We start from the raw sequence: 25,533 nt of genomic DNA, 5'->3' as shown, positions 1-25,533 counted from the left end.
TCCTTGGGGAAAAACCGGGAGAATATCGCCGCCCTCGTGAAGAGCTGGAGGCAGCTAAAGCCGAGAGGAGGCGGTATGAGGAGGCAGCACGGAGTCAAGGCTGGAAGCCCGTGGGTACTACCCAAAAATTTATTGGGGGGGGGCTTAAAGGGAGTGTGGCGAAGTCAGGTAGGAGACCTGCGCCTACTCCCTGGACTTACCGTGGAGAGCGAGAGTACGGGCAGACACCGTGTTACGCAGTAGAGCGCATGGTGTCTCCTGTACGCAGGCATAGCCCGGTTCGGTACATTCCAGCTCCACGTATCGGCCGGGTTAGAGTGAGCGTTGAGCCAGATGTCATGAAGCCGGCCCAACGCATCCGGCTACCAGTGCGTCTCCTCGGGCCGGCGTACATGGCACCAGCCTTACGCATGGTGTTCCCGGTTCGCCCACATAGGCCGGTGCGGGTTATTCCACCTCCCCGTACTGGTCGGGCGACGGGGAGCATCAACCCGGGTAAGGTTGGGCAGGCTCAGTGCTCAAGGGGGCCAGTAAGCCTGCACGGTCCGGTATTTCCGGCGCCACCTCCCCGCTACAGTCCAGTACCACCAGTGCCTACACCACGCACCAAGCCTCCTGTGTGTTCCCCGAGTCCTGTGCGTCCTGTTGCTGCTCTCCGCACTAGGCCTTATGTGCGTCCCCAGGGTCCAGCATGCCCTGTTCCTTCTCCCCGCACTAGGCTTTATGTGCGTTCCCAGGGTCCAGCATGCCCTGTTGCTTCTCCCCGCACTAGCCCTGAGATGCGTGTCCTCAGCCCGGTACCTCCAGTTCCGGCACCACGCACCAGGCCTACGGTGCGCCTCAGACGGCCAGAGTCTGCCGTCTGCCCAACGGGGCCTGAACTGCCCGTCTGCCCAAAGGCGCTTGAACTGGCCGTCTGGACTGAGCCTGCAAAGCCGCCCGTCTGCCATGAGCCTTCAGAGCCGTCCGCCAGACCGGAGCCGCTAGAGCCTTCCGCCAGACAGGATCAGCCAGAGCCTTCCGCCAGACAGGATCAGCCAGAGCCTTCCGCCAGCCATGAGCAGCCAGATCCGTCCGCCAGCCATGAGCAGCCAGATCCGTCAGCCAGCCATGAGCAGCCAGATCCTTCAGCCAGCCATGAGCAGCCAGATCCGTCAGCCAGCCATGAGCAGCCAGATCCGTCGGCCAGCCATGAGCAGCCAGATCCGTCAGCCAGCCATGAGCAGCCAGATCCTTCAGCCAGCCATGAGCCGTCCAGCCAGGATCCGCCAGAGCCGTCCAGCCAGGATCCGCCAGAGCCAGCCAGCCAGGATCCGCCATTGAGTCCGGTGCTGTCCCTTAGCCCGGTGCTGCCCCCTTATCCTGGTGCTGCCCCTTAGTCCGGTGCTGCCCCTTAGTCCGGTGCTGCCCCTTAGTCCGGTGCTGCCCCTTAGTCCGGTGCCGCCCCTTAATCCAGTGGGGGTTTAGTTGGGGGGTGGTCATGTGGAGGAGGCTACGGAAGCGGATAGTGACTAAGGTGGGGTGGGGACCACGACCAGGGCCAGAACCGCCACCGTGGACAGACGCCCACCCAGACCCTCCCCTAGACTGTATGCTGGTGCGCCCGGAGTTCGCACCTTTAGGGGGGTACTGTGACACTCTGGCTCCGGGACTTTTGTATTTGAGCCAGGGTGTATTCGTTTTGTTGGGTTTGGTTTGGTTATGTTGGGTATTTGGGTGTGCTTGGTTTTGGTTGTTCTTGTTAGTCATATGACTCCCAATCGGAGGTAACGAGTGTCAGCTGTCGGCTCGTTATCTCTGATTGGGAGCCATATTTAAACTGTGTGTTTTCACCTTGTGTTTGTGGGTTTTTGTTCCGTTTCGGTCAGTGTACCGTGGACTTCATTGAGTCGTCATTTGTTTTGTATTACGTGCTTTACTCAAATAAAGTCATGTTTCTTGGACACGCTGCGCCTTGGTCATACTTAGACGACATAGACGACCGTGACAATTAGTGTTTGTGAAACATTAAAAGTGAAGTATATTATACATAAAAATAACTCATGTTGGAAATGCTCAAAAAGCTGATGCAAATAGCTGATGCAAATAGCCTCATTTTTTAAAGTAGAACTAGCAAAATATTTTTTACAGTGCTCCCCTCTCCTCTCCTCTTCTTCTCCTATTGGTTCTCCTTCTCCTCTCTTCTCCTCTCCACTCCAGACAATGACAGACTCCTTGTCCGTTAGTGTGAGCTATTAGGGCAGAACAGGGGATCGTGGCATGTGAAAGCCCTTCTCTTCCTCATAATGGTGAGGCATTGATTTCTCCGTGTGCCTTTGTCCACCGAAACACAGTGAAGTGGATGTCTGGACAGGTTGTAACACAACACACCCACTGACTGCAATGAGAGGCCCGTGAGACGAGGTCACGCCAAGGTCAGTCTCAAGGTCAACCTGCGTGTCTATGGTTACATTGACAAAACTATGAGTCATAAAGATGCCAATTATCTCAGTATCCTTTTAGTGACTCATTGGCTGTGGAGTTTCACTGTCTTTGTTTCATAAGGGCTCTCCACATGGCAAATACATGTCGTATTGTCCGAAGCCAGCTCTCACAGTGAATACAATGCTCATCAACTATCATATATTACAATTCCAGTAATTTTGTAGTAAACTTAAGAATTAGTCTTAACTTTACAGGTTGCTTGACTATTTTCTTTCATAATATGCTCACTTAATCGTAATAACTTGAATGTCACGGAAAGAGCAAATAAAATTTGCAAAAGTTTACACACAGGTGTATATGATTGTCGAGACCCATAAAGAAGTAATGTTTCACTTGGCTCCATGTAAAAAATATAAAAAATATGATGATCCATCCCCATGCAACTGATATGATAAAGAACAAAAAGAGAAAAGGGGAAAGTTGAAAACAACATTTGGAAACAACATCACAGCTGTGAAAACCATTGCATTTAAGCTACTTCTCTAACAGTGAAATGGTACTAGATAATAATGAGATATCCAAAGGTTATTCTCGTCTTCGCTATTTGTATATCTCTCAATACACTCAATAAATGTTGTGGAAGGTTCATCTGCTAGAGCTATCAGAGAGTCCGGCGCAGTTATTGCCTCACAAAATCTCTGAAAAAAAGAGCCTATGTGGCTGTCACGGATTCTGCCGAGGCTGCCCCTCCTCCTTGCTCGGGCAGGCTGCGGCGTTCGTCATCACCGGAATACTAACTACTGCCGATCTATGTTCTATGTTTCTATGTTGCACCTGTTGTCTAACGTCACACACCTGTTGCCCATTATTTCCCTATTTAACCCAGTGGCTCCCAATGTGTTTTGTGCGTGGTTGTTTTTCGTTTCGTGTGTCGTTGGTGAGCGGGTTAGTTCCTTCCTGTGTGGAGGTATTTTTGTGTTGTTTCGATCCACCGCATTTCGATCCACCGCATTACACTGACACTCGTTACAGAACCACGCACCATCTATGGAGTCAGCAGGTACAGCCCGTCAGTCCGAATCGATGGAGGAACGATTTCAACGACAGGAGAGTATCATCTAGGCGCTCGGCACCGCCATGGAGAGGGTATTGAATACTATGGACCGTTGGGATAGAAGTGGCCTTCCCACACCTCCTCCAACCACTCTACCACCCATACCACAGTCCACCCCTTCTCCACCTGGGCCCAGTGGGATTTGGCACTCGCTCCCGAGGGCATATGATGGTACACCAGCCTGGTGTCAGGGTTTCCTTCTCCAGGTAGAGCTCTACCTGGCAACCATTCACCCGGTGCCCTCGGGATACGAGAGCATGTCCGCCCTCATCTCCTGTCTGTCGGGGAAGGCACTCGAGTGGGCCAACGCCGAGTGGGAAGGAATTGACGCTGCATCGGTCCGCTACGAGGATTTCACCCGAGCGTCTGTTCCACCTACGACAGGAGAGGAGGAGCGCCCAGGATTTTGCGCTGGAGTTCAGGACGTTGGCAGACAGCGCCGGATGGAATGAGAGGGCCCTGATCGACCACTATCGGTGCAGCCTAAGGAAGGACGTTCGGCGGGAACTGGCCTGCAGGGATACTAATCTCAACCTGGACCAACTGGTGGAGATGTCCATCAGGCTGGATAACCTGTTGGAGACCCGCAGACATTCTGATCAGGGCCCATTCATTCCATCCCCCAGCACCTCCGACTCTACCCCATGGAGCTCGGAGGTGCTGCGCTTAGGGAGACCAGGAGAGGGGCCGTCCCCTGCACCAACTGTGGCCGCAGAGGACACACTGCGGGTCGGTGCTGGGGAGGGTCCCCAGGGAGTCGAGGCAGTAAGCAGAGCACTGTTCGACCATCTTAGGTGAGTAGGCACCCGACTTACCCAGAGCTCCCTGTTGGTCAGTTGTGTATAGAGGTTGTGTTTCCGGAGTTTTCTCCTCATTCCCAGCATAAGGCGCTAGTTGATTCAGGCGCAGTTGGGAATTTTATTGATCGTCAATATTCTCATAGGTTAGGGATTCCTACTGTTCGTGTTGATGTGCCCTTCCCTGTCCACGCATTAGATAGTCGCCCACTAGCGTCAGGTCTAATCAGGGAGGTTACCGCACCACTCTTAATGAGGACGCAGGGGGGTCATGAGGAGAGGATTAGTCTCTATCTGATTGATTCTCCTGCGTATCCTGTGGTGTTGGGACTTCCCTGGTTAAACACTCATGATCCTACTATTTCCTGGCAACAGAGGGCTCTCAAGGGATGGTCCAGTCAGTGCTCAGGGAGGTGTGTAGGGGTTTCCTTGGGGGCTACTACGGTGGAGAGTCCAAACCAGGTCTCCACAGTGCACATTCCTTCTGAGTATGCTGATTTGGCTCTCTTCTTCAGTAAGAAGAGGGTGACTAAATGACCACCCCATCGTCCGGGGGATTGTGCGATAAATCTCCAGGTAGGCGCTGCACTTCCCCGGAGTCACGTGTATCCTCTGTCACAGTTGGAGAAGGCGGCTATGGAAACATATGTCTCTGAATCTCTGAGACAGGGATACATTCGGCCTTCCACTTCACCTGTTTCCTCAAGTTTATTTTTCGTGAAGAAGAAGGATGGTGGGTTACGCCCGTGCATTGATTACCGTGGGCTTGATCAGATCACTGTCAAGTACAGCTATCCCTTACCTCCGATAGCATGTATGATGGAATCACTGCACGGGGCGCGCTTCTTCACGAAATTGGATCTCAGGAGCGCGTACAATCTGGTGCGTATTCGGGTGGGAGATGAGTGGAAGACGACTTTCAGCACTACCTCAGGACACTATGAGTACCTCGTCATGTGATACGGGTTGATGAATGCTCCATCAGTCTTCCAAGCCTTTGTCGATGAGATTTTCAGGGATCTGCATGGACAGGGTGTAGTGGTGTATATTGATGACATTCTCATATACTCCGCTACACGGGCCGAGCATGTGTCCCTGGTGCGTAAAGTACTTGGACGACTGTTGAAGCATGACCTGTATGCCAAGGCGGAGAAATACCTGTTCTTTCAGGAGTCCATCTCCTTCCTAGGGTACCACATGTCCACGTCTGGGGTGAAAATGAAGAGTGACCGCATTTCGGCCGTGCGTAATTGGCCGACTTCAACCACGGTGAAGGAGGTGCAGCAATTTTACCAGAGGTTTATCCGGGGCTTTGGTCAGGTAGCGGCTCCCATTGCTGAAGGGGGGACCGGTGCGTCTGCGGTGGTCAGCTGAGGCGGACAGGGCGTTCAATAATCTGAAGAACCTGTTTACCTCGGCTCCAGTGCTGGCTCATCTAGATCCCTCCTTGGCCTTCACAGTTGAGGTGGCGCGTTGGAGGCTGGGATAGGTGCTGTACTTTCCCAGCGCTCGGGCACACCACCCAAGCTCCGCCCCTGTGTGTTCTTTTCTAAGAAGCTCAGTCCGGCAGAGCGCAACTATGATGTGGGGGACCGAGAGCTGTTGGCCGTGGTCCAAGCCCTGAAAGCATGGAGACATTAGATTGAGGGGGCTAACCACCCTTTTCTCATTTTGACTGACCACCGCAATCTGGAGTACATCCGGGCGGCGAAGAGATTAAACCCTCGCCAGGCAAGGTGGTCAATGTTTCTCACCCGTTTTTGTTTCACCCTTTCGTACAGGCCAGGTTCCCAGAATGCTAAGGCAGATGCTCTGTCCCGACTGTATGACACGGAGGAGAGTTCCGTGGAGCCCACTCCCATACTTCCGGCGTCGTGTCTGGTGGCACCGGTGGTGTGGGAGGTGGACACGGACATCGAGCGGGCATTGCGTAACGAACCCACTCCTCCCCAGTGTCCAGAGGGTCGTGTGTACGTCACGCTGGAGGTCCGTGATCGGTTGATCTATTGGGCTCACACGTCACCCTCCTCTGGTCATCCTGGTATCGGTCGGACAGTGCATTGTCTTAGTGGGAAGTACTGGTGGCCCACCTTATCTAAGGACGTGAGGGTTTATATTTCGTCCTGCTCGGTGTGTGTCCAGTGTAAGGCTCCTAGACACCTGCCCAGAGGGAAATTGCAACCCCTACCCGTTCCACAACGACCGTGGTCCCACCTATGGGTGGATTTGTGACGGATCTTCCTCCCTCACAAGGGAATACCACAATCCTGGTCGTTGTGGATTAGTTTTCTAAGTCCTGCTGCCTCATTCCTCTGCCCGGTCTCCCTACAGCCCTACAGACTGCTGAGGCCCTATTTACACACGTCTTTCGGCACTATGGGATACCTGAGAGTAACGGGCAGGTGGAGAGAGTCAACCAGGAGGTGGGTAGGTTTCTGAGGTCATATTGCCAGGACCGGCAGGGGGAGTGGTCAGTTTTCCTCCCCTGGGAAGAGATGGCCCAAAACTCCCTCCGCCACTCCTCCACTAACCTTTCCCCATTCCAGTGTGTATTACGTTATCAGCCGGTCCTGACATCAGAGCCAGATCGAGGCACCTGCGGTGGATGAATGGTTTCGGCGCTCGCAGGAGACCTGGAACGCTGCCCATGTGCGCCTGCAGCGGGCCATCGGGCGACAGAAGGTGAGCGCTGACCGCCACCGCAGTGAGGCTCCGGTGTATGCACCGGGGGACCGGGTCTGGCTCTCGACCCGAAACCTGCCCCTTCGCCTGCCCTGCCGGAAGCTGGGTCGGTGGTTTGTGGGGCCATTCAAAGTCCTGAGGATATTGAACGAGGTAAGTTATAGGTTACAGCTTCCTCCTGAGTATCGTATTAACCCCTCGTTCCATGGTCTGTTTTGCCCAGTAGTTGCTGCCAGTGTGAACCTTTTGTTAAGACCTCTAGAGTGGCAAGTGATATAAAACACAAAATATTCATTAATATGCCATAATGTGTAATCACTTTACCTAGCAGCCAACCTGCATGCACCAATCCCTTGTAATTACAGTAAAATCATGTGAAACACAAACCCCTCCACTCAATGAATTTGATTCATCCATTAATTCATAAATTCTGATTACGGTAGCATTTATACATTTTCACAGCATAATAATAGTATAGCCTCCTTTAGCTCAGTTGGTAGAGTGTGTCGCTTGCAACGGCAGGGTTGTGGGTTCGATTCCCACGGGGGGCCAGTATGAAAAATGTATGCACTCACTAACTGTAAGACGCTCTGGATAAGAGCGTCTGCTAAATGACGCAAATGTAAATAATACAGTACATTGTACTGTATGTCATTACACAGTACTTGGTTTGATACCGTATTTATATTACAGTAGGTGTACTGTAATATGAAATACCGCATTTTAGTTGCCACGAGCTGCCTGTAAATTACTGTAAAATTCATGGCAACCCCTTTACAGTGTATAGCCTAAATTACACTGTACTTTGAGGTATTATCAACAGTAAAAAAAATACTCTGAAACATTTTACTGCAGCATACTGTAAATTATGCTGCATTGTGGAGCTGCCTGTAAATTGCTATCAAATTCATGGTAACCCCTTTACATTGTACTGCATGTTTGTCATGCAATGGATTACTCATACCTGGGTTCAAGTAGTATTAATTTTCTTTTAAATATGTTCATGCTCTTGATTGAGCATGCCTGGCACAATTGAACCATCTGTCACTCCAGGCTGACCCAATCAAATTCTAATCTCATATCAAATACTTATTGAACCCAAGTCTGGAAATGCAACGGTACCCCTAACACAACATCATTCAATCAAAGCAGGAGTTTTCCGGTTTTGGGCAAAACAGCATTTCAGAGATACAATAAAGGATGTTGGTATCTATTACAGTGTGGTTGACTTCAAGTTCAGACTGAAATTCATTGAGGGGAGGGGTTTGTATTTACATTTTAGTCATTTAGCAGACGCTCTTATCCAGAGCGACTTACAGGAGCAATTAGGGTTAAGTGCCTTGCTCAAGGGCACATCGACAGATTTTTCACCTAGTCGGCTTGGGGATTAAAACCAGCAACCTCTCGGTTACTGGCACAACGCTCTTAACCACTAAGCTACCTGCCGCCCTATTTCACAGTATTTTATTGTAATTACAAGAAGCTACCTCAGCACAAGAGGAATATGTGTCTTAGATTGCTAATGGTGGGTCTATACAGTTGAAGTCGGAAGTTTATATACACCTTAGCCAAATACATTTAAACTCAGTTTTTCACAATTCCTGTTAGGATCACCACTTTATTTTAAGAATGTGAAATGTCAGAATAATAGTAGAGAAAATGATTTATTTCAGCTTTTATTTCTTTCATCACATTCCCAGTGGGTCAGAAGTTTAAATACACTCAATTAGTACTTGGTAGCATTGCCTTTAAATTGTCTAACTTGGGTCAAACGTTTCAGGTAGCCTTCCACAAGCTTCCCACAATAAGTTGGGTGAATTTTGGCCCATTCCTCCTGACAGAGCTGGTGTAACTGAGTCAGGTTTGTAGGCCTCCTTGCTCGCACACGCTTTGTAAGTTCTGCCCACACATTTGCTATAGGATTGAGGTCAGGGCTTTGTGATGGCCATTCCAACACCTTGACTTTGTTGTCCTTAAGCCATTTTGCCACAACTTTGGAAGTAAGCTTGGGGTCATTGTCCATTTGGAAGACCCATTTGCGACCAAACTTCCTGACTGATGTCTTGAGATGTTGCTTCAATATATCCACATAATTTTCCTTCCTCAGATGCCATCTATTTTGTGAAGTGCACCAGTCCCAGCTGCAGCAAAGCACCCCCACAGAATGATGCTGCCACCCCCGTGCTTTACGTTGGGATGATGTTCTTCGGCTTGCAAGCCCCCCTTTTTCCTCCACGCATAACGATGGTCATTATGGCCAAACAGTTCTATTTTTGTTTCATCAGACCAGAGGACATTTCTCCAAAAAGTACGATCTTTGTCCCCATGTGCAGTTGCAAACCGTAGTCTGGCATTTTTAATGGCGGTTTTGGAGCAGTGGCTTCTTCCTTGCTGAGCTGCCATTCAGGTTATGTCGATATAGGACTCGTTTTACTGTGGATATAGATACTTTTGTACCTGTTTCCTCCAGCATCTTCATAAGGTCCTTTGCTGTTGTTCTGGGATTGATTTTCACTTTTCACACCAAAGTATGTTCATCTCTAGGAGACAGAACGCGTCTCCTTCCTGAGCGGTATGACGGCTGCGTGGTCCCATGGTGTTTATACTTGCGTACTATTGTTTGTACAGATGAATGTGGTACCTTCAGGCATTTGGAAATTGTCCCAAGGATGAACCAGACTTGTGGAGGTCAAAAAAAAAGTTTTATGAGGTCTTGGCTGATTTCTTTTGATTTTCCCATGATGTCAAGCAAAGAGGCACTGAGTTTGAAGGTAGGCCTTGAAATACATCCACAGGTACACCTCCAATTGACTCAAATGATGTCAATTAGCCTATCAGAAGCTTCTAAACCATGACATCATTTTCTGGAATTTTCCAAGCAGTTTGAAGGCACAGTTAACTTAGTGTTTGTAAACTTCTGACCCACTGGGATTGTGATACAGTGAATTATAAGTGAAATAATCTGTCTGTAAACAATTGTTGGAAAAATTACTTGTGTCATGCACAAAGTAGATGTCCTAACCGACTTGCCAAAACTATAGTTTGTTAACAAGAAATTTGTGGAGTGGTTGAAAAACGAGTTTTAATGACTCCAACCTTAGTGTATGTAAACTTCTGACTTCAACTGTATGTGGGTGCTGTCCACGGTGTTGAACCCCGCAAGACCCCAACACAAGGGACACCTGAAATGTGGCATTTAAAATGGACATGGTGGTGCCCACAGATGTTGACCATAATATATAATAAGAGACCTCCCACGTCAAAACAGATGGATAGCAAGGGTCTGGAAGATCCCTTTGCTGGGTTTAACACTCCACGTGAGGGTTATTGAAACATTTCGGGAGGCCAAATCAATAATTTGTCAAAATTCATAATTTAGCGCCTAGAGTTGACTTAGTTAGAAGCACCGACCCCTAGCTAGTTGTCAAGTTAACGCTCCACAACTTCCTCAAGTCAGTGATGTCACACCTTTAAATTCTTAACTAGGAACATTGCAAATTCAGAAAAAAACATTGCAGATGCAGACTGGAACACGGTCTCTGAGAGCTATTTGTACTGCATGAACACACTGACAAGAAAGCCCTGCCTCTCGGATAATTGTGGTTGACGTGCACAAAATACAGAAGACATTTACTGAGGTGAGCTGCTGCAGGTCTTGTGCAGTGTATTTGTGTGTGTGCGGGTGTGTTTGATAGTGAGACGCTGGCAGTAGACTCTTTTCAGAGTGATTCTCCGCGGCTGTTCTCTTTCAAGGTGTCGTCTTGCGGACAGCTGTTGAGGCAAAGGTTGAATTACAATCTCCCGCGAGGCGAGTCCCCCCCACTATCCCCCCCATCTCAGTGCAAGTCCTCCGGATTCCCACGAGAGCACTCATTATTCTCCAGCATGACAGCTGACGAGCTCTTCTTACAGAGTCACTAATTGATAAGTCCTAAATCTTGTCTTGCAATATTCACGCACGATTGGGAGCGCATGGACAGAAAGCTATCACTGATAGGGTAAATAAGACACCCGCTCTCTAATAGCAGACAGTGAAGCTGCAACATATCCAGTGAAAGACACATCACTGCACTCCCTTGCTGTAGACTAGGAAATAAGTTCCTGAATATGAAATGTTCTAAAATATACATAGTAGGCCTATTCAGGTGTTATATGACCCCTATTTCTCACACACTGCCACACACAACAACCGGCATTCATTTGCGGGCATCCAATTTTAGAATTATAGCCTAAATTACCTTGTAGCCTAGAGCACACAAACTGGATGGAGAATGTATAATCATAGAATAGAAATTAGCTCTTCAATAGCCTAACCACAGATTATGGCAAATAGATAGACTGGCAAGCCCACCTCCTCGTCATCCTTCGGCGGTGGCTTCTGTCTCTGATTCGGCTGCGCTTCCTTCGTGGCTGTCATTGTAAACTCCTTGTAATAGAACTTGGACACAACTCGCTTTGAATCGTAAAGATGCGCTGCAGTCAGATCCCACTGGCTCGTGGATTAGTCAAAACGGCGAGCGATGCAAGACGAGAGCCTGGTGTCCTGGTAGGTATAGGCGCCGGTTTATCAATTGCAGAATCTTAATTAAGCAGGAGGCATGCAGCAATGTGGTCCGTCAGGAATTAATTCTGCGAGGTCTTAGAACGTCTGACAAGAACCCTTCTAATGCTAGTTGGCTCTCCTTATTATGTTAAATAGAGAAGACAAAATATTCAGTCGTCAGAATAATAATAATAATAATAATAATAAAAAGAGAAATATAAAGTACACTGGCTGCCTATACCCCTCTATCTGTCTGCAAGCGACAAACGAGGGGATCTTGACTACTCGCTTCTGGTCTTGTCTGTGTGATCCATGGTGATGGTGTGGTTGGGGAACTGGGAATGGGAGGAGGGGAGGGGGCAACCGAGTGGTCTGATGCGTTCCCACGGCAAAATGGGTGGGGGTGTGATTACGTGTTTGACATAATATACATTTAATGAAGACCCAACAGAGCTCAAACGGGCATGTTTTTCCATATCTTTTAGTTGTAGTATTTCAGAATCTAGCCGAAGCATTACAAATCCTACTAGTTTTCCCATTATGCGTGTAGGCTACAGTTGATTATAGTAGTGGTAGGCTACAGTGTGATTAGGCCTATAGCTTTTGGTTGGTTAATATTTATCAATTTGAATCCTAAATCATGTTCAGCAACTGAGCTGTGTGCGTGCTGTCCATGGTGCTGAAGTCATGAACCCTGCAGCGCATTTATCTTAATTGAGTGCAAACGCGCTGTCACGCACAACGAACACATCCTGCTTTTACGATACCACCCCGTCAAAAACGAATGACCACTGATGTAATCTGAGTTCATTTATTTTTGGTCGAATATGTTTGATGGGAAGCGGCTCTTGGTTAGTGTGGAGCTTAACCCATTGTGGTAAATATAATTGTAGTTCGTTTTCTTGTCAAACAATTATTTGAGTGGCCTGTGCATGTGTACAATCGGCTATGCCAATCTGAAGACAGCTACATCAAACTCACTGTAGCGTTTGAGAGAAACATGTTTGACAAGGTTATAGGCTGGTTGGGACTGTCACGATCGTCGAAGGAGGAGGACCAAGGCGCAGCGTTGAATGCGAACATACTTTTTTATTAGTGATTACACGAACAAAACAACAAACGATAACGTGACGTCCATGGTCTAACACAAACCACACTGGAACAAGATCCCACAAACACTGTGGGAAAACAGCCTGTCTAAATATGGTTCCCAATCAGAGACAACCAGCAACAGCTGACACTCGTTGCCTCTGATTGAGAACCACTCTGGCCAACATAGAAATACAACAACTAGAGACACAACGAGCACAAAACATAAAGAACACTCACACCCTGGCTCAATATACCAGCGTCTCCAGAGCCAGGGCGTGACAGTACCCCCCCCCAAAGGCGCGGACTCCGGCCGCGCCAACCAAACACCACAGGCGGAGTGCCCACCCGGTCCCTCCCCTGTGGTGTTTGGTTGGCGCGGCCGGAGTCCGCGCCTTTGGGGGGGAGGGGTACTGTCACAAACCAGTGTGGTTTGTGTTAGACCGTGGACGTCACGTTATCGTTTGTTGTTTTTTGTTTGTGTTATCATTATTTAATAAATATGTTCACCTTTCACGCTGCGCCTTGGTCCTCTGTACCCGACGATCGTGACAGGGACTCAGGAAATTATAAGAAGCCTCACACAATCAAAACCTTTGTCAACATGAGCCAGCCACCTCAGAAATAAAGAATAGATAGTATTAAACCACTTAAATCTGTGCGCCCACACTCTATCTACCAAGCTGGAGGCAGGTTTCAATCAATAGGCTTTATACCTGCAATTGACATTGATAAACAAAGATATACAGTGCCTTGCAAAAGTATTCAGACACTTGGATTTCTTCACATTTTATTGTGTTACAATTTGGGATTAAAATTGATTTAATTGTAATGTTTTGTTAACAATCTCCACAGCAATCTCCATCTCCTCTGTAATGTCAAAGTGGAAGAGAAATGCTATTTTCTTTAAAGAGTAATACAAATGTAATAACTAAAATATGGTCTTTCATAAGTATTCAGCTCCCTGAATACATATTTGGCATCGATTACAGCTGTGTGTCTTCTTGGGTGAGTCTCTAAGAGCTTTGTACACTTGGATTGTGCAATATTTTCCCCATTATTTTTTTCAAAATTCTTCAAGCTCTGTCAAGATGTTGGGGATCATGGCTAGACAGCCATTTCCTAAACTTCCCATAGATTTTCGAGCATATTTAAGTCAAAACTGTAACTCAGCCACTCATGAACATTCACTGTCTTCTTGGTAAGCATCTCCAGTTTAGATTTGGGCTTGTTTTGTAAGTTATTGTCCTGCTGAAAGGTGAATTCCTCTCCCAGTCTGTGGTGTAAAGCAGACTGAAGCAGGTTTTCCTCTAGGATTAGCTCCATCCCGTTTATTTTTACCCTGAAAAACTCCCCAGTATTTGCCGATGTCAAGCATACCCATACCATGATGCAGCCACTACCATGCTTGAAAATAAGGAGGTAGATGTGTTGTGTTGGATTTGCCCCAAACATGAGGCTTTGCATTTAGGCCACAAAGTGTATTCCTTTGCATTTTTTTGCAGTGTTACTTTAGTGCCTTGTTGCATACAAGATGCATGTATTCTGTACATTTGTATTCTTTTCACTCTGTCATTTAGGTCATTATTGTGAGTCACTACAATGTTGTTGATCCATCCTCAGTTTTCTCCCATCACAGCTATTAAACTCTGTAGCTGTTTTAAAATCACCATTGTCCTCATGGTAACATCACTGAGCAGTTTAATTCCTGTCCTGCAGCTCAGTTTAGGACGACTGTATATTTGATGTGTCTGGGTGGGTTAATACATAATCCACAGCATAATTATTAACTTGACCATGCTTAAAGATATTCTGTGTTTGATTTGTTATTGTTACCCATCTACCAATCACTGCCCTTCTTTATGAGTCTTTAAAAAAGCTCCCTGGTCTTTGAAGTTGAATCTGTACTTGAAATTCAATACTTGCCTGAGGGACCTTACATATGTTGTATGTATGGGGGGCAGAGGAAGGGTTAGTTATTCAAAAACCATGTCAACCCCTATTATTTCACACAGAGTGAGTCCATGTAACTTATTATGTGATTTGTTAAGACGACCTTTACTACTGAACTAATTTAGGCTTGCCCTAAACAAAGGGGCTGAATGCTTATGCAACAACTATATTTTTGTTATGATATTTTTATTTATACAACAAACAATTTTTCTTCCACTTTGACGTTACAGAGTATTTTGTGTAGATTGTTGACAAGAAATTACAATTAAATCCATTTGAATCCCATTTTGTAACACAATAAAATTTGAAGATATCCGAAGGGTCTGAATACTTTTGCAAGGCACTGTATTTTTCTTTTATTCCAGCTCTCTGACAATTTGAGTGGGAAAACAGTCAGAGCATAATGGACCTGAGTTCCGAAACATGTGTATTTGAGTATCTGGTATTTCAAATACTTTTTCTGTGTATTTGAGTATTTTCAAATACACAGCCCAAAACAAGTACTTTTATTTGAGTATTTGGTTATTTGTAAAAAAAAAAAAAAAAGAATAATAATAATTGTCAGCTACAGTATTTTCAAATACCTATTCAAATACTATTTTCAAATACCTGGGTTAAATGCATGGGAGTGTATTTGAGTCAGTGTATTTGAGTATTTTCAAATATTTTCCAAGTGTATTTCCAAATACATTAAAATATTCAACTACTTGTCTTTTCAAATGAAATATAGCTGAATACATACTTTGAGGGAATGTGAAAGTAATTGAGATATTTGAAATAGCATTTGAACCCAGGTCTGCTGCGGATGCAAACAATGTCTCATTTGATCATATGTTAGCTATCAGGGATTTTATAATCCCTACCTAGTCTCAGTTATAATGTAGCCTAATAGGTCAATACCTGTTTTTTGAAGGTGTATTGTCAAGCCCTATTTTCAACATTATGAATAGCTTTTTAAGAGTTCTTGTTAAAGTCTAGATGGGGTAAAGATAGAGGTACAATACCATGCAATAGTTCTGAATAATCTACCTACCAGAACCATAATTCCTCCAACAACAAATGTAGTTGTTGAACATGGCCATAAAATGAGCAGAGTTAATGACCGGAATAATCAGAAATTACAATGACAAGATACTGTAATGGATGATAGTGCTGTCATGTGACAAATGAGACATGCCATTCCGTCAATTGCTGTGATGGATATGCCATGTAATACACACAGTATCATCATGTAAGCCTATGCCCATCATATGCTTTATCCCACAGTCCAACTGTCACCAATTCATAAATGTCTTGATGTGTGGTATCAGAGTCGTTCAATGTCATTTCAGCAAGCCATGACAGCCATCATCTCAGATTGTTCTGTAGTTTCTGTAGTTAGAAACAGGTAAGATTGGCATTCCTGAAACATTATTTTTTTGAAATTACATTTTATCTCAGTTAAATTAATTGCACTCAAATTGGCCATTTTAATTTACAGGATTCAGATCATACTAAATACCTATAGTACCCAAGATCCAATTTGGACCAAACTTCTTCCTACCAATGAGTAAGACATGAGGAATAAAACCTCCCATACCCCATGCCAATTCCACCCACAAAAACAGTATATAGTATCAGTTCTCTATGTTTGACAAGTAATATGAAGCTGTGGCTTGGAGTATTGCTTCTCCATACTTTGTAATGTATTCCCTGTGACTATGGTGATGATTTCTTTCCTTGTTGAGAAAAATTATTAATTAAAGTCGCTTGCATTATTTACCATATAGTGGTGTGAAAGCCAATAGCGATGCGTGGGTGAAATCACTGGGGAAGCCAAGGCAGGAAAAAAAAGCCATATTACAACCTATATGTTGTGATAATTGCATTGTTTGCTTTATAACCTGTTAGTTCATAAGCCTTGTGACCATGATATACAGGCCTAAGGCCGAGACAATAAGAAGACACAGTGGCAGAATAAATTCAACCACACCTTTGTTTAATCCCAAAACCGGAGAGCAACCTCTGTCTGGTGAAGTCCACAAAGCATATTGCATGTAAGAAACAGTTACATGACCTACAACATGGTCAAGCAAGGTAATGTTTCAAACTTTTCCAGACTACTAAACAACTATTGATTTAGAACCATGGAGAGCACCATTTCAATTTCAACATTTCAACATCATCAAATCACCTATGCTTAGTCTAATACAGTGACAACTAAAAGATACCAAAAACAATTTAGTCCAATCAGCGTAAGCTAAATATGATGTGACTGTCCATGGTTCTGATGTGTGTGTGTGCGTGTATTCGTGCAAGTAGAAAAAACATGTTGACACACCCTACCTGTAGAGAAACGGCAATGCCATCCTCTTTTTATGTTGACAAAACGGTCTAAAATGCTTGCTCACTAGCCTAACTTCCTTTTATGAGCAACGTTAGCTAGTTAACATTAACTAGCTACATGTTGAACTTCCATCCTCTCAGTCCAGGGGCACAATGTATGAATTTATGGTTTCATCAGAATTGCCGTTATAATCATTGGCCAGTACAGAGAATTAAGTAAAACCACAAGTCCAAATCCTTATCTCCATCCATGGCTAATTTAGGAAACTGGCCACTGGAGGACAACAACACAACGAGATGACGTGAATGACGTATTTCTCTTGATGCGATGTGATAGATCAGCTCAACGCTGATTGGCTATTGCTGGTGAAAGTACCAGGTTTTGACCACTGTTCCTGCTATACCGCCACACTCTTTTATCAATTTTGCTGGTCTCTTGTGTTTATTAAATATCTCACAACACTTCCTTTGCAACTTTGGATAGAAAACCAATAGACTTGGTTCATGATGAAAATAAATTGTGGTCATCCTCACATTTCAAGCCAGTCCTCCACGAAAGAAAATCAGTTTGTCCTTCTTTTACGCTTAATCTGTGTCCAGGAAACAGTCCCTTTGTGTATTGTTTATTCCTTTCAAAAAAGGTCTGGATTAGTTACTGTTAGACCATTCCTGGTGAACAGGCAAACCATTAGGCTGCAGCATTTCTAATGGTTTCAATGGTAAAAGTCCCAAACACACACTGTATAGTGTTTTGCAATAATAATGATATTGGGTTGGTGTTAATGGTAAATGTCACTAATTACAATACATATAGAGCTGTTTCCTAATAACTTTATTGAAAAACATAAGACTGCCATGCAATTCATTATTGTATTAGGGTTTCACAACATTGTAGTCTCTAGCCCATTTCTCCATCAACGTTTTGGGCTTGTAGGAAAAGTCTTCATATGAGGATTGCATACATGTGGTATCAGAGAGCGGCCACTTGCTGTACTATTCATGGAGAGTTGGGTTGAAGTATTAGGTTGCTAAGAGAAGAACAAACTGATTTGCTTTCATGGACTGGCTTGAATTGTGAGGATGACCACACAATGTATTTTCATAATGAGCCAAATCTATTGGTTTTCCACCCAAAGTTGCAAAGGAAGTGTTGCAATCTATTTAATAAACACAAGAGACAAGCAAAATTGATAAAAGAGTGTGGTGGAATCTAGCGGCACCTAGTGGTCAAATGCTGTAACGTAACAAAATGTGGAAAAATTCAAGGTTTCTGAATACTTTACGAGTGCACTGTATACCAGTCAAAACTTTAGACACACCTACTCATTCAAGGGTTTTTCTTTATTTTTGCTATTTTCTACATTGTAGAATAATAGTGAAGACATCAAAACTATGAAGTAACACATATGGAATCATATAGTAACCAAGAAAGTGTTAAACAAATCAAAATATATTTTATATTTGAGATTCTTCAAATAGCCACCCTTTGATTTGATAACAGCTTTGCACACTCTTGGCATTCTCTCAACCAGCTTCATGAGGTAGTCACCTGGAATACATTTCAATTAACAGGTGTGCCTTCTTAAAAGTTAATTTGTGGAATGTCTTTCCTTCTTAATGCGTTTGAGCCAATCAGTTGTGTTGTGACAAGGTAGGGGGACGTATACAGAAGATAGCCCTATTTGTTAAAAGACCAAGTCCATATTACAGCAAGAACAGCTCAAATAAGCAAAGAGAAACGAGTCCATCATTACATTAAGACATGAATGTCAGTCAATATGGAACATTTCAAGAACTTTGAAAACGTCTTTAAGTGCATTCACAAAAACCATCAAGCACTATGATGAAACTGGCTTTCATGAGGACCACCACAGGAATGGAAGACCCAGAGTTACCTCTGCTGCAGAGGATAAGTTCATTAGAGTTACCAGCCTCAGAAATTGCAGCCCAAATAAATGCTTCACAGAGTTCAAGTAACAGACACATCTCAACATCAACTGTTCAGAGGAGACTGTGTGAATCAGGCCTTCATGGTCGAATTGCTGCAAAGAAACCATTCCTAAAGGACACCAATAAGAAGAAGAGACCTGCTTGGGCCAAGAAACACTAGCAATGGACATTAGACCGGTGGAAATGTGTCCTTTCATCTGGAGTCCAAATTTGAGATTTTTGGTTCCAGCCACCGTGTCTTTGTGAGATGCGGTGTGGGTGAACGGAGGATCTCAGCATATGTAGTTCCCACCGTAAAGCATGGAGGAGGAGGTGTTATGGTGTGGGGGTGATTTGCTGGTGACACTGTCAGTGATTTATTTAGAATTCAAGGCACACTTAACCAGCATGGCTACCACAGCATTCTGCGGTGATACGCCATCCCATCTGGTTTGCGGTTAGTGGGACTATCTTTTGTTTTTCAAAAGGACAATGACCCAAAACACACCTCCAGGCTGTGTAAGGGCTATTTTACCAAGAAGGAGAGTGATGGAGTGTTGCATCAGATGACCTGGCCTCCACAGTCCCCCAACCTCAACCAAATTGAGATGGTTTGGGATGAGTCGGAACCCAGAGTGAAGGAAAAGCAGCCAACAAGTGCTCAGCATATGTGGGAACACCTTCAAGGTTGTTGGAAAAGCATTCCAGGTGAAGCTGGTTGAGAGAATGCCAAGAGTGTGCAAAGCTGTCATCAAGGCAAAGGGTGGCTACTTTGAAGAATCTGAAATGTAAAATATATTTTATATTTTTAAAAAAATTGGTTACTACATGATTCCATATGTGTTATTTCATAGTTTTGATGTATTCACTATTATTCTACAATGTAGAAAATAGTAAAAATGAAGAAAAACCTTGAATGGGTAGGTGTTCTAAAACTTTTGACCGGTAGTGTATGTGATGGGATGTATAGACAATATGGTGTATGGATAGAATACGTAGTATATCTGAAGAATAGAATGTGTACAGCAATAGTTAAATAGGATAGGCCTTGACTATAATACCATATACACTATATATACAAAAGAATGTGGAAACCCCTTCAATTTAGGGGATTTGGCTATTTCAGCCACACCTGTTGCTGACAGGTGTATAAAATCGAGCACAAAGCCATGCAATCCCCATAGACAAACATTGGCAGTAGAATGGCCTTTGGTCTGGAGTCCAAATTGTAATTTCAGTACCTTTCAACATGGCACCGTCATAGGATACCACCTTTCCAAAAAGTCAGTTCATCAAATTTCTACCCTGCTAGAGCTGCCCCGGTCAACTGTAAATGCTGTTATTGTGAAGTGGAAACGTCTAGGAGCAACAGCAGCTCAGTGGTAGGCCAAGTGCTGAAGCGCGTAGCACGTGAAAATCGTCTGTCCTCGATTGCAATACTCACTACCGAGTTCCAAACTGCCTCTGGAAGCAACATCAGCACAATAACGGTTCATCAGGAGCTTCATGAAATGGGTTTCCATGGCCGAGCAGCTGCACGCAAGCCTAAGATCACCATGCGTAATGTCAAGCGTCGGCTGGAGTGGAAACGCGTTCTCTGGAGTGTTGAATCACGCTTCGCGGTCTGGCAGTCCGACGGATAAATCTGGGTTTGGCGGATGCCAGGAGAACGCTCCCTGCCCCAATGCATAGTGCCAACTGTAGTTTAGTAGAGGAGGAATAATGGTTTGGGGCAGTTTTTCATGGTTCTGGCAAGGCCACTTAGTTCCAGTGAAGGGAAATCTTAATGCTACAGCATACAATGACATTCTAGACGATACTGTGCTTCCAACTTTGTGGCAACATTTTGGGGAAGGCCCTTTCCTATTTCAGCATGACAATGCCCCCGTGCCCAAAGCGAGCTCCATACATAAATGGTTTGACGAGATTGGTGTGTAGGAACTTGACTGGCCTACACAGAGCCCTGACCTCAACCCCATCAAACACCTTTGGGATGAATTGGAATGCCGACTGTGAGCCAAGCCTAATCGCCCCAACATCAGTGCCCGACCTCACTAATGCTCTTGTGGCTGAACGAAAGAGTGGATGCTGTTATAGCAGCAAAGGGGGGACCAACTCCATGTTAATGCCCATGATTCTGGAATGAGATGTTCGACGAGCAGGTGTGTCACGAGTTGCTAAGCCAGAACCCAGAAGCAGACCAGGACAAGGTAAGTTGAAACGAAGGTGAGTGTTTATTTACAAATTCAAGAGTGATGCTGAATAATCCAGGGAACAGAGCGGGCGGCGTTGATTAGTTGTTGGGGGTGCAGTGGTTGATCCCATCCTGGGTCGGCAGCCGCCGACCACCAGGCAGAGGTTGGATGAAGGTTCCGGACGGGTGACTGCAGATGGAACAAAACGGGGGTAAGTAAGCAACAAACCAACAAGGTGCAAAAACAACAAAACTAACGCTAGGCTCTAAGACTGATACTCTGGTAAACCTACTGTTCATGGCTAACGATCCGGCAGGGAATGGATGTTAGGCCAGAGCCTAAGAAGGGTGATGATCAGGACCAGGTGTGCAGATTGCTGATGGGATGCAGGTGCGGAAATCAAGAGAGCTCCCCGGAGCGTTCCAGAACCCTCGGGAAACTGGAGATCCCGAGCAGAAAAACTAGTCCACAGACAGGACCCGACTCAGACTGCCGGGATCGTTACAGTACCCCCCTCCGACGAACGCCACCGGGCGGACTCCCCCGGAGCGCCAGGATGGAGGCGGTAGAAGTCACGGATGAGGTCAGCATCTAGGATCTGTCGCCGCGGAATCCAACTCCTCTCTTCAGGACCATACCCCTCCCAGTCCACGAGATACTGGAAACCCCGGCCCCGCCGTCTGGAATCCATGATGCGTCGCACCGTGTAGGCAGGACCACCTCCGATCATCCGAGGAGGAGGAGGAGGAGGCGGAGGAGGCAACAGAGGACTGAGGAAAACCGGCTTGAGGCAGGAGACATGAAAGGTGGGATGGACTCTGAGCGTCCTCGGGAGTTTGAGTCGAACTGCCACCGGATTGATCACCTTCTCCACCACAAACGGACCAATGAACTTCGGTAACAACTTCCTCGACTCAGTCCGTAAAGGAAGATCCCGTGTGGCCAACCAGACCCTATCTCCGATGGTGTAGGTGGGAGCGGGGATCCGGCGACGATTCGCCTGGAGCTGATACCGGTCCGAAACTCTAAGGAGTGCCTTTCTGGCCCGATGCCAGGTCCGGTGGCAACGACGAATATGGGCCTGAACAGAAGGCACTGAGAGCTCCTTCTCCTGAGAAGGGAACAAGGGAGGTTGGTAGCCATACAGGCACTGGAAGGGGAGACATCCCAGTGGCCGATGTAGGGAGAGTATTGTGGGCATACTCAACCCAAGGCAACTGAGAGACCCAGGAGGTGGGGTTGGAAGAGGCCAGGCAGCGTAGCGTGGATTCCATCTTCTGGTTGGCTCTCTCCGCCTGACCATTAGATTGGGGGTGAAAACCAGATGTGAGACTGACTGTAGCTCCAATGGCCAAACAGAAGGACTTCCAGACAGCAGAGGTAAACTGAGGGCCACGGTCGGAAACGATATCACTGGGCAACCCGTGGACCCTGAAAACCTCCCCTAACCAGGATCTCAGACGTCTCCGAGGCAGAGGGAAGCTTGGCAATTGGCACAAAGTGGGCGAACTTGCTGAATCTGTCCACGATAGTCAGAACGACCGTGTTCCCCTCAGAAGCCGGGCAACCCAGTGACAAAGTCCAGGGCCAGATGCGACCATGGTCGCCGGGGAATAGGAAGGGGTGAAGTAGTCCAGAGCTGGGCCGATTGGTACCCTTATTCTGCGCACACACTGGACAGGCAGCAACATAACCCCGAGTATCCTCGGCCATGGCAGGCCACCAAAAACGTCTGCGAAGAAACGCCATCGTCCGAGCCACGCCAGGGTGACAAGCCATCTTGCTGGCGTGGGACCATTTGAGGACCGCAGGACGAACCGACTCAGGCACAAACAACCGACCGGGTGGACCGTTACCGGGACCGGGCTGCGTCCGAAGAGCCGCCATCACCTCCTCCTCAATCTTCCACCTAACAGCTCCCACGACGCAGTTCCGGGGGAGAATTGTCTCGGTCTTGGACCCACTCTCCTCCGTCTTGGAGAACATCCGAGACAAGGCGTCCGCCTTGCCGTTCTTAGATCCAGGTCGGAACGTCAGGGAAAACTTGAATCGTCCGAAAAACAACGCCCACCTGGCCTGGACGGGAGTTGAGACGTTTAGCCGATTGCACGTAAGCAAGATTCTTGTGGTCAGTCCAGACAATAAACGGTTGCTCCGCCCCCTCCAACCAGTGGCGCCACTCCTCCAAGGCAAGTTTCACCGCGAGAAGCTCCCGGTTACCCACATCGTAATTCCTCTCCGCAGGCGAAAGGCGACGAGAGTAGTAGGCGCAGGGATGGAGTTTACTGTCCGTGGAGCATCGCTGCGACAGGATGGCGCCAACTCCCACATCAGACGCGTCCACTTCAACGACGAACTGACGGGCCGTGTCCGGTTGAGAGAGAATCGGAGCGTTGGTGAATCGCCTCTTCAAATCCAGAAACGCTCGATCCGCCTCCGGATTCCACTTGAAGGTCCTGATACTGGAAGTCAAGGCAGTTAACGGAGCGGCCACACGGCTGTAATCCCGGATGAATCTGCGGTAGAAATTCGCAAACCCCAAAAATCTCTGGAGCTGCAATCTCGTACCGGGCTGGGCCCATTCCAGAACCGCTCTAACCTTCTCCTGGTCCATCCTAATCTCTCCCCTGGAGATGATGTACCCGAGAAAGGATGTCGTGTGGGCGTGAAACTCGCACTTCTCGGCCTTCACGAACAGGCGATTCTCCAACAATCGCTGCAGAACCTGCCGGACATGCTGGACGTGGTCGGAAGGTTCCTTCGAGAAGATCAGAATGTCATCCAGGTAAACAAACACAAAGAGACCGATCATATCTCTCAGGACGCCGTTCACCATACTCTGGAATACCGCTGGAGCATTGGTCAGTCCAAACGGCATCACCTGATACCAGGTGACCCATCGGTGTATTGAAACCCGTCAACCACTCGTCCCCCTCTCTGATCCGGACCATGTGATACGCATTGCGTAGGTCTAGCTTGGTGAACACCGTAGCACCCTGTAAGGAGTCGAAGGCAGAACTCATCAAGGGCAGGGGATACTTGTTCTTGACCGTGATGTCATTCAACCCCCGATAATCAATACACGGTCGAAGAGAGCCATCCTTCTTACCCACAAAGAAGAATCCTGCCCCCAGGGGTGATGACGAGGGACGAACGAGACCAGCAGCTAGGGACTCCTTGATGTAGGTCTCCAAAGCCTCACGTTCAGGTCGGGAGATACTGTATAACCTTCCCTTGGGGTAGACAGCTCCAGGGAACAGGTTGATGGCACAATCATATGGTCGGTGGGGAGGGAGTGACAGAGCCTTCTGCTTACTGAAAACTTCCCCCAAATCGTGATATGTCTCGGGAACCAGGGACAAATCTGGGGGTTTAGCCTCAATCACCTGACTGGGAACCGAATGGGGCAGGCAGTCTTGAGACAGTTAGCATGACAATCAAGGCTCCAACTCGTTACCTTGCCCGTCACCCAATCGAACGTGGGATTGTGTTCCTTCAGCCAGGGGTATCCAAGGACCAGAGGAACATGGGAAGACGGCAGAATGAAGAATGAAATCATCTCAGAATGATTCCCCGACAACAGCATCTTAACCGGTTCAGTCCTCATCGTGATACGTGCCAGACTACTGCCGTCCAGAGTGGTAGCTTCAATGGCTTCCGGCAATTGCTCCTTGGAAAGCCCCAGCTGTTCCACCAACTCGGCATCTAGAAAGCTTCCATCGGCACCTGAATCGACAAAAGCGTTAATCGCTAAGCTCTGATTCCTGTTCATAAGGGTAGCCGGGAAACGGGGTCTGACAGAGGTATTGAGAGGTCGAAACTGGCTCGCTAAAAGTCCTCCCAACTTTAGCGAGCCGCGCAGTTTGACGACCCGACTGGAACCTGAGAAGCTGATCGGTTGGACGGAACCCATTGCTTCTCCCTCCTTCGCTCTCGGACTCGATTATCCACCCGAATAGACAAGGCTACCAAGCTGTCCAGGTCACTAGGCTCCGGATAGGAGATCAACTCATCCTTGAGCTGCTCCGACAGACCCTGGTAAAAGGCCGCTTGCAGAGCCTCCTCATTCCACCCACTCTCCACAGCCAACGTCTTGAACTCGATCACGAAGTCGGCCACGCTGCGAGTTCCTTGGCGAAGCGAAAACAGGCGCCTAGCTGCGTCCCTCCCTCGGACGGAATGGTCGAAGAGCTTCCTCATCTCGGCCGTGAACCCCTGGTATGAAGCCATGCAGGGATCCTGTCGTTCCCAAACGGCTGAAGCCCACTCCAGCGCTCGACCACGCAGCAACTCAATCACAAAGGCTATCCTAGCCTTGTCTGTGGCATAAGAGTAGGGCTGTAGATCGAACACTAATCCACACTGCATAAGGAAGGAACGGCATCTTCCCAGCTCCCCCTCATATTTATCCGGCGTCGGAACCTTGGGCTCACGGAAGGACACAGCTTCAGAAGCGGCAGGCGAGACGGGTGAAACCGGTAG

At 46.9% G+C, this 25,533-nt stretch overlaps 1 protein-coding gene across 2 annotated transcripts in view; it reads right to left on the bottom strand.

Moving 5' to 3' along the window:
- The window catches only part of LOC121536639 (inactive dipeptidyl peptidase 10-like), a 346,281-nt gene that overhangs the window by 174,315 nt on the left and 146,433 nt on the right, over positions 1-25,533 (bottom strand). Inside the window, exon 1 of one of the 2 annotated variants that reach the window (XM_041844049.2) lies at positions 11,369-11,871. The exons of the other annotated variant lie outside the window; for it this stretch is intronic. Coding sequence (XP_041699983.2) covers positions 11,369-11,434 — 66 coding nt within the window. The 5' untranslated portion in view covers positions 11,435-11,871. Of the gene's footprint in view, positions 1-11,368; positions 11,872-25,533 lie in introns of those variants that run through there. 2 annotated transcript variants of the gene reach the window in all.

Source organism: Coregonus clupeaformis, chromosome 23 (assembly GCF_020615455.1).
Source record: "Coregonus clupeaformis isolate EN_2021a chromosome 23, ASM2061545v1, whole genome shotgun sequence".
Taxonomy (NCBI): domain Eukaryota; kingdom Metazoa; phylum Chordata; class Actinopteri; order Salmoniformes; family Salmonidae; genus Coregonus; species Coregonus clupeaformis.
Note: the sequence above shows the minus strand (reverse complement) of the source record. Positions and strands in the feature narration are given on the sequence as shown.